The 10317-nt window shown below is 42.5% G+C and overlaps 1 protein-coding gene across 1 annotated transcript in view; it reads left to right on the top strand.

Annotated features, from left to right (window-relative positions):
• The first annotated feature begins 414 nt into the window (after positions 1 to 414).
• The window catches only part of lrpprc (leucine-rich pentatricopeptide repeat containing), a 72798-nt gene continuing 62895 nt past the window's right edge, over positions 415 to 10317 (top strand). The window contains exons 1-7 of the mRNA XM_036956116.1: positions 415 to 632; positions 1297 to 1505; positions 2644 to 2766; positions 3007 to 3128; positions 3323 to 3381; positions 3482 to 3568; positions 9036 to 9162. Of these exons, the coding sequence (XP_036812011.1) occupies positions 421 to 632; positions 1297 to 1505; positions 2644 to 2766; positions 3007 to 3128; positions 3323 to 3381; positions 3482 to 3568; positions 9036 to 9162 (939 nt within the window). The 5' untranslated portion in view covers positions 415 to 420. The remainder of the gene's footprint in view (positions 633 to 1296; positions 1506 to 2643; positions 2767 to 3006; positions 3129 to 3322; positions 3382 to 3481; positions 3569 to 9035; positions 9163 to 10317) is intronic.

The following is a 10317-nucleotide window of genomic DNA, read 5'->3' as shown; positions in this document are numbered from 1 at the left end:
CCCAGTCATGCGAAATCCATAGGGGCCTAATTGATTAATTTCAATCGACTGTTTAACTTGTATTAACTGTAACTCGGTAAAGTCTTTCAATTGTTGGATGTTGCATTTATATTTTTGTTCAGTATACATTCATGACTAGACTAAGACGCTTCGTGCTTGTGCTCATGTAACGAAACGGAGGTGAATAACTGTATCGTTGGGGGTGTTGCCGTATAATAAATCCAGAAAATGCAATGTAAGATAGAAAATAGGCAAGTAATGGTCATAATATGTACATTTACAAATGTCTATCATGTAAAATTATAACACTTCTCAGATTGGTTAAAACTGGGAGAATAATATAATTTGACAATAAGCAAAAACCCCTCTACTGATCTCTTGTTCTCGACCGTTAGCCTTTGAACCCGTCACGTGGTGCGGATGCCCTTCCATTCCTCGCACTTTAGGTTAAACATGGCTGCGCTCTTGAGATCTGCACGACTTCTGAAATGTTCGCCATCGGGCTTTCTTCAAAGAACAGGGACGAACAGAAATGGACCGCAGCTCAGTCGACTGTACAGTGGAGCGATCGGTGGTAAAGGCTCCGGAGTCTGTTCAAGACAAATCGTCCCAGGCCCATACAGTGTACACAGGTAGCGTAATGCTGGCTAGCCGGTCCATGCTGGATTGGCATCCTACGGTTGTCATTGAGCTTTAATGACAGTCATAGTAATGTACCTAAACATTAATATGACCGGTTATCATGAGAGCAAATGTATTGATGTGTGTGTGTGTATGTATGTTATATACTGGTATTAGCCTGTATTATTTAGTCAACAATCTAGTATGTAATAAAAATATGGCCTCCTTGCATAAGTCCTAATGACGTTCAATTCACATAGCTAATTATAACAAAATCATGTAACGTTTGCTAGCTATCTATGTTGTATGGGACGACTTAACTAATTGTATTTAAACTAGTAACCCTGATTCTGCACATTGAATATACAAAGAACTGATGGCTACAATCTGAGGGCTTGACGCCATCTTCTGCTCCATTAAAATAACGTTAGCTAGCCCGGGAGGGGTTCGATTATGTGATTTGAAGGAGTTGGTGACTACACTTAGGCCCACAGGCCTGTATAGGGTGATGAGTGCCTTTCGGATCAGGCAAGGAAGCAGGGGTGCTCAGGTCAAGGTCATTCTTGTGGCACCGTGGCCTTTAATGGGAGATCCAAAACTTTATCTTTGCTGTAAACCTTATAGCCTATTGCCATAAACCATATATAACCCATTGCCCGGTCTTCCCTCTACTAGGTGTGTGTGGCCCTATGCAGGGGTACGTCACTACGCCATGGTTACAGAGCAGCGGGGGCTACCCACTGATGAGTCCAGTTTGGGTGTGCGATCTAAGCAGGCCCAGCAGTTTGACTGGGCCCTGGCAAAGCTTGACAGTTCAGTGAGGAGGACGGGACGCATCACCAAGACCTTGCTGCTGCGCATCTTCCACGACATCTGCCGGACAGGTAAATAGTTAACTTCTTGATGCACCCATCCCATTAGCGGGATCATTTTCGTCAATATTCGCTGAATTGCAGAGCGCCAAATTCTAATTAAATTATTAAAAATATTTAATTTTCATGTAATCACAAGTTCAATATAGCAAAAAAGCTTTTCGGTGAAAGCATACCAAGCGTTTATGTAAGGACATCTCTCAGTGCAGACAAAACATTACAAACAGCTAGCAGCCAAGTAGATTGGTCACAAAAGTCAGAAAAGCAATAAAATGAATTGCTTACCTTTGATCTTTGGATGTTTGCACTCACGAGACTCCCAGTTACACAATAAATGTTCCTTTTGTTCCATAAAGATTATTTTTATATCCAAAATACCTCCATTTGGTTGGCGCGTTATGTTCAGAAATCCACAGGCTCGAGATGTCATGACGGGGTAGACGAAAATTCTGTAAAGTTCGTAGAAACATGTCAAACGTTTTTTTATAATCAATCCTCAGCTTGTTTTTACAATAAATAATCGATAATATTTCAACAAGACCGTAGCTTTTTCAATAGGAAAGAGAGAGAAAATGTCTGCTCCAAGCTGTCGCGCATGCAAAACGCTGCTGGCACCCAGCCATACAATGACGTGATGTGATCTTTCTCGCTCATTTTTCAAAATAAAAGCCTGAAACTATGTCTAAAGACTGTTTACAACATGTGGAAGCAATAGGAAAAGGAATCTGGTTGATATCCCTTTAAATGGAGCGAAGGCAGCTTTCAGGAAAAACAGCACTTCCTGGTTGGATTTTCCTCAGGTTTTCGCCTGCAATATCAGTTCTGTTATACTCACAGACAATATTTTGACAGTTTTGTAAACTTTAGAGTGTTTTCTATCCTAATCAGACAATTATATGCATATTCTAGATTCTGGGCCTGAGAAATAGGCAGTTTCATTTGGGTACGTTTTTCATCCAAACATCAAAATACTGCCCCTTACACTCAACAGGTTAAGCAACTTGACCACTTTCCTCCTTCCTTTGAGAATCTCAGACTAGCACCTCACTCCTTTTTTTGTTTAATTTTTTTTTTCTTCTACGTCTTGACATGCTTACCCTCCAACTAACACATGGCTTGTACTTCTATATTTTTTTCTCTCTTTCTCAAGGCTACCCTAGTGGGAACCAGGCCCTGCTCCTCCTGCGGAGCTGTGGCTCTCTACTGCCTGAGATGCCCCTGGCGGAACGCACTGAGCTGGCCCACCGAATCTGGGACAAGCTACAGGAGCTAGGTATAAGGCTGCGGGCATAGAACCAAAACCCAGAGGGCATTATTGGGACAGGGCACTGGGAAAAAAATATCAGTGGATGTAGGAGGGTCAGAAGACAATGAAAATGGAGGGTGATGGAGGTCTGACTGAAACTAACAGTGCTGTAGGAAGAAAAATAGGGTATTGAGATGATAAAATTAATTGGCTGACTAGTTTATGGTCATGTTGGTGATTAGTAAATGTTCCTTTTTTACTGTCAAGGTGCCTCATACGATGCCAGTCATTACAACGCACTGCTCAAGGTATACCTGCAGAACGAGTTCAAGTTCTCCCCCACAGAGTTCCTGGCCAAGATGGAGGCAGCCGGCGTGCAGCCCAACAGAGTGAGTAGATTCACTGCATCTTATCTATTATCCTGATGTTCTTTATGACTTTTACGGGGGAAAAAAACTGGAACTTTGTTCTCGCTTTTCTTTTTTAGCTGTCTTTCTTTGTATATTGTAACTTAGCACTTACGTCATGATAAGATTGTCTTCGATATAGATGAAAGCTTGATGACAGCTCTCCTCCTGTTTAGGTGACCTTTCAGAGACTGATTGCAGCCTACTGCCATGATGGGGACATTGAGGGTGCCAGGTAAGACAGACTTTTACCAGTTTATTAAGACAGAGACTTGATATCGGAGTAATGTGAAGTGAAGGACTGTTTATTGTGTCCTCATCACACTCCCTTTCAGTACAATCCTGGGTTTCATGAAGAGCAAGGACCTGCCAATCACAGAGGCTGTTTTCAACTCCTTAGTGACAGGTCATGCACGTGCAGGGTGAGTGTCACATTTGAATCCTTGCTTGTGTTGTAGGTTATGTATTTATAATGCATGTCAGTGATAAGTATAAATGTGCCCCTACCGCCTAATTCTTAATGTGTTTTGGTCTTGTTAGGTTGTAAATATCAGAGTAAGAAGTTGAGACACAGTATGAAAGCTCCAACCAAGTTTATTCACCCCATTGGGTCAATACAGCTGCATAAGACAAAGACATGGTTCCACCAGTGATAGTATGTGTATACCCCAATTTGGGTAGTCTCTCCTCTAAACATTACATCTTTATTACTAGGCAGGAAGTTAAGTGATACGGGCAATAAACTGTTCCTTCTCCCTTCATGTGACCTTACCTCGAACCCCCTTCCTCACTAATCCACATCTCTCCACCCCTGCCAACATGTGATCATCTTCCTACTACAGATAACCATTAACTTCTGGTGTAGACCCTAGACCAGGGATTCCCAACTGGTGGGTCGCAACCCCTCCCCATGGGGGTCGTAGGATGATTTTAAGGGGTCATGGGACTTTTGCAAGAATATAAAAAATGTAATTGATATTTTGAAAGGTAACCGCCGAACTGAAACTTTTATATTGAAAGGATACGGCCTCGCCGCATATTGTTGCTGACTTTGGCAACGTTACCGCGACACACTGGTGTGCGTGCGCTGCACCACTTATTGTTGCTGACTTTCACAACGTTACCGCGACACACTGGTGTGCGTGCGCTGCACCACTTATTGTTTCTGACTTCCACAACGTTACCGCGACACACTGGTGTGCGTGCGCTGCACCACTTATTGTTGCTGACTTTGGCAACGTTACCGCGACACACTGGTGTGCGTGCGCTGCACCACTTATTGTTGCTGACTTTCGCAACGTTACCGCGACACACTGGTGTGCGTGCGCTGCACCACTTATTGTTGCTGACTTTCACAACGTTACCGCGACACACTGGTGTGCGTGCGCTGCACCACTTATTGTTGCTGACTTTCACAACGTTACCGCGACACACTGGTGTGCGTGCGCTGCACCACTTATTGTTGCTGACTTTCACAACGTTACCGCGACACACTGGTGTGCGTGCGCTGCACCACTTATTGTTGCTGACTTTCACAACGTTACCGCGACACACTGGTGCGCGTGCGCTGCACCACATATTGTTGCTGACTTTCACAACGTTACCACGACACACTGGTGTGCGTGCGCTGCACCACTTATTGTTGCTGACTTTCGCAACGTTACCGCGACACACTGGTGTGCGTGCGCTGCACCACTTATTGTTTCTGACTTTCACAACGTTACCGCGACACACTGGTGTGCGTGCGCTGCACCACTTATTGTTGCTGACTTTCACAACGTTACCGCGACACACTGGTGTGCGTGCGCTGCACCACTTATTGTTGCTGACTTTCACAACGTTACCGCGACACACTGGTGTGCGTGCGCTGCACCACTTATTGTTGCTGACTTTCGCAACGTTACCGCGACACACTGGTGTGCGTGCGCTGCACCACTTATTGTTGCTGACTTTCGCAACGTTACCGCGACACACTGGTGTGCGTGCGCTGCACCACTTATTGTTGCTGACTTTCGCAACGTTACCGCGACACACTGGTGTGCGTGTGCTGCACCACAGTGCGTCAGCAGTGTTGAAATGACCAGCTAACTATGCAGATGTGTTCTGCAGGCATTGCACATGTGGATAGTTAGCTGTCATTTAACTCATGTAGGCTAGCTGTCAGAGTTAAATCATGGACAAGTTTGTAAAACATTCAGCTCCCTCTTCATCTACTTCTGCTTCCAATGTCAACAACAAGGCAGATAACCCGGTCCCTGTCAAGAAGAGAAAATACGACCCCGACTTCATCAATTATGGTTTTAGAAGACAGACTGTCAGCTAATGAAACCCTCCAAAATGAAAAGGCATCTGGACACCAAGCATCCAAGTCAAAGATAAGACAACTGACTTTAAAAATAAATAAATATAGCAATGCAGAGGATCTCATACTCCCTGCTGCGATTGATTTGTTCACTGAAATCTTGGAAGAATCAGCCGCCAACAAACTTAAAGCTATCGGTGTGACCACTGATAGGGCAGCTGCCATGACGGGATAGCACTCAGGAGTTGTAAAGCAGATCCTGGGGGAAGCACAGAGTGCAATGTGGAACCACTGCTTCCTACACAGGGAGGCATTGGCAGCGAAGGACATGGTGCCTGAGCTCCACGACACTATCCAAGATGTGTGTCAACTATATCAAAAATAAAAGGTGTTTCCAGGCCTTCTGTGGGGAGTGGGAGCCATGCAGAGGTCCGCTGGCAATCCAGGAGTAAAGTGCCGGGTCGCTTTTATGCCTTTATTTTGGAATATGTGTCATCTCTGCCCGAACATTTTGATTGTGAGGAATGGCTCACATAGGTTGCCCACCTGGCAGATATTTTTGATCATTTGAATTTGCTCAATGTGTCAATGCAAGGGAGGGGGCACAATCGATTTGAACAGAGACACAAAGTGGATGCCTTCAAGATGAAGCTTACCGTTTGGGCAAATCATATTTTTAATGGGAGTATTGACATGTTTCCCAACGCCCACAATCTGATCAACAAAGCACACTTTGACACTACTGGGGGGAAACGTTGAACCGCGTCTTGTCAGGCTGCAGGGACAATTTTGTGAGATGGGAAGCGTCACATTGCCCAGCAATGAAGAGGATCCGCTGGTGGAGCTGTCATTTGATCGCAGACTGAGCATGCGCATCCTGGAAATGACACTGCCACAGTTCTGGTGAGGCTTAGTGGGAGAGTATCCTGCTCTCGTCTGCCATGCAATCAGAATCATGCTACAGTTCAGCTCTACCTATCTGTGTGAAAGTGTGTTCACTGCTATGGCCGTGCTGAAAACTAAAAGCAGAAATAAACTGGACAGCCAGCATGACCTCCGAGCTGCCCTGTCAACCATCACCCCAGACTTCAATAAATGTATCAAACTGAAGAAACACCCCCAGCTTTCCCACTGATAGGCCACACACACAATAAATAAACAGGTTCATGAGTTATTGTTCACTAGGGTAATTATTACTAACTCATTCTGACATTCATATTACATGTTACATGAACTGGTTAAACTTACACCTTTAAAAAAAAAACTTTAAGGTTGTGAAACTATTCACATGGTAATTGATGATTAAGAATTCCTAATGATTGTTTTTCTATTTGAACTGGTGTGTGATACTGTTCATTAACATTATTGGACTGGTGTGTGATACTGTTCATTAACATTATTGGACTGGTGTGTGATACTGTTCATTAACATTATTGGACTGGTGTGTGATACTGTTCATTAACATTATTGGACTGGTATGTGATACTGTTCATTAACATTATTGGACTGGTGTGTGATACTGTTCATTAACATTATTGGACTGGTGTGTGATACTGTTCATTAACATTATTGGACTGGTGTGTGATACTGTTCATTAACATTATTGGACTGGTGTGTGATACTGTTCATTAACATTATTGGACTGGTGTGTGATACTGTTCATTAACATTATTGGACTGGTGTGTGATACTGTTCATTAACATTATTGGACTGGTGTGTGATACTGTTCATTAACATTATTGGACTGGTATGTGATACTGTTCATTAACATTATTGGACTGGTGTGTGATACTGTTCATTAACATTATTGGACTGGTATGTGATACTGTTCATCAACATTATTGGACTGGTGTGTGATACTGTTCATTAACATTATTGGACTGGTGTGTGATACTGTTCATTGACATTATTGGACTGGTATGTGATACTGTTCATTGACATTATTGGACTGGTATGTGATACTGTTCATTAACATTATTGGACTGGTGTGTGATACTGTTCATTAACATTATTGGACTGGGATGTGATACTGTTCATTAACATTATTGGACTGGTGTGTGATACTGTTCATTAACATTATTGGACTGGTATGTGATACTGTTCATTAACATTATTGGACTGGTATGTGATACTGTTCATTAACATTATTGGACTGGTGTGTGATACTGTTCATTAACATTGTTGGACTGGTGTGTGATACTGTTCATTAACATTGTTGGACTGGTGTGTGATACTGTTCATTAACATTATTGGACTGGTGTGTGATACTGTTCATTAACATTATTGGACTGGTGTGTGATACTGTTCATTAACATTATTGGACTGGTGTGTGATACTGTTCATTAACATTATTGGACTGGTGTGTGATACTGTTCATTAACATTATTGGACTGGTGTGTGATACTGTTCATTAACATTATTGGACTGGTGTGTGATACTGTTCATTAACATTATTGGACTGGGATGTGATACTGTTCATTAACATTATTGGACTGGGATGTGATACTGTTCATTAACATTATTGGACTGGTATGTGATACTGTTCATTAACATTATTGGACTGGTGTGTGATACTGTTCATTAACATTATTGGACTGGTGTGTGATACTGTTCATTAACATTATTGGACTGGTGTGTGATACTGTTCATTAACATTATTGGACTGGTGTGTGATACTGTTCATTAACATTATTGGACTGGTGTGTGATACTGTTCATTAACATTATTGGACTGGTATGTGATACTGTTCATCAACATTATTGGACTGGTGTGTGATACTGTTCATTAACATTATTGGACTGGTGTGTGATACTGTTCATTGACATTATTGGACTGGTATGTGATACTGTTCATTGACATTATTGGACTGGTATGTGATACTGTTCATTAACATTATTGGACTGGTGTGTGATACTGTTCATTAACATTATTGGACTGGGATGTGATACTGTTCATTAACATTATTGGACTGGTGTGTGATACTGTTCATTAACATTATTGGACTGGTATGTGATACTGTTCATTAACATTATTGGACTGGTGTGTGATACTGTTCATTAACATTATTGGACTCGTGTGTGTGTGTGTGATACTGTTCATTAACATTATTGGACTGGTGTGTGATACTGTTCATTAACATTATTGGACTCGTGTGTGTGTGTGTGTGTGATACTGTTCATTAACATTATTGGACTGGTTTTAATGTCGTGTTCTGAGTGATAATGTATTACACCCCACTCCTGAACGGTTCTCCTAATTAAAATGGCTTATTCTCTTGAATGTATGTTTTCTCAGTTAATATGGCTGTGTAATTACTTTCTTTAATACCATAATAGTAGGCCATTGAGACAGTCTATTTTGCAAGTGAAGAATGCAGCTGCAATACATTACAAAATGTAATATTGGGTCGCGGCTCAATTGTCATTGTCAAATTTGGGTCCCCAGGCAACCTGTTGAGCACCACTGCCCTAGACTATGCCACCCCTCATGTCTCTAGTATAACTAGTGATTAACAAAATTGTCACGTTTACAAATCTGAACCCATCAGTCTTATTGTGTTGACTTGTGTGTCTCTCGTGCCCATACAGTGACATGGAGAGTTCAGAGAGCATCCTGCAAGTCATGAAGGGGGCAGGCATCGAGCCGGGCCCTGACACATATGTGGCACTGCTCAACGCCTATGCAGAGAGAGGGGATATGGACAAGATCAAACAGGTGAGTGGACCATTGGGTTTGTGTGAGTGGATAAGATCTAGTAGGTAAGTGACACCTTGTAGTGTGCATGTCGGGGTTTCCATTAGCCAGTAATGGCCGGCTTTTTGTGAAAAAAAAAAATGTTTTAAATCGATAAAGAAAATTGTAGCCTGACAATTATCCAGGAGAAGAAAAAATCATTTTGTGAAATAATGCTTTTTAGCCTATTCATTGATGGAAATAGATTTGACTGATCATGCTTATCGGTCTATAGGTTAATTTGCATAATTTAGTGGAATTAAATTGGCGCGTGTGTGGAGTATTTTCATTATGCACAGTGCATTAGGAAAGTATTCAGACCCCTTGACTCGTTTCCACATTTTGTGACGTTGCAGCCTTATTCTAAAATTGATAAATCTTATCAATCCCCATTATGACAAGGCAAAACCTGTTTCTGGTGGTTTTTTTTGCAAATGTATTAAACATAAATAACAAATACCATATTTACATAATTACATAGCTGGGGAAGGGTACCCAAAACATTCTGCAGCATTGAAGGTCCCCAAGAACACAGTGGCCTCCATCATTCTTAAATCGAAGAAGTTGGGAACCATCAAGACTGTTCCTAGAGCTGCCACCAGGCCAAACTGAGCAATCGGGGGAGAAGGGCCCGGTCAGGGAGGTGACTAAGCACCCGATGGTCACTCTGACAGCGCTCCAGAGTCCCTCTGTGGAGAAGGGAGAACCTTCCAGAAGGACAACCATCTCTGCAGCACTCCACCAATCCGGTCTTTATGTTAGAGTTCCCAGACAGAAGCCACTCCTCAGTAAAAAGGCACAGCCTGCTTAGAGTTTTCCAAAGGGCACTTAAAGTCTCTCAGACCATGAGAAACAAGATTCTCTGGTCTGATGAAACCAAGCTTGAACTATTTGGCCTGAATGTCATTCTTCACATCTGGAAGAAACCTGGCACCATCCCTACGGTGAAGTGTGGTGGCAGCATCATGCTGTGGGGATATTTTCAAGCGGTAGGGACTCGGAGACTAGTCAGCATTGAGGAAAAGATGAACAGAGCAAAGTACAGAGACCCTTGATGAGAATCTGCTCCAGAGCTCTCATGACCTCAGATTGGGGTGAAGGTTCACCTTCCAACAGGACAATGACCCTAAGCACACA

Source organism: Oncorhynchus mykiss, chromosome 20 (assembly GCF_013265735.2).
Source record: "Oncorhynchus mykiss isolate Arlee chromosome 20, USDA_OmykA_1.1, whole genome shotgun sequence".
NCBI classification, from domain to species: domain Eukaryota; kingdom Metazoa; phylum Chordata; class Actinopteri; order Salmoniformes; family Salmonidae; genus Oncorhynchus; species Oncorhynchus mykiss.
The sequence above is the reverse complement of the archived record's forward strand: the minus strand, read 5'-3'. Positions and strand labels throughout refer to the sequence as shown.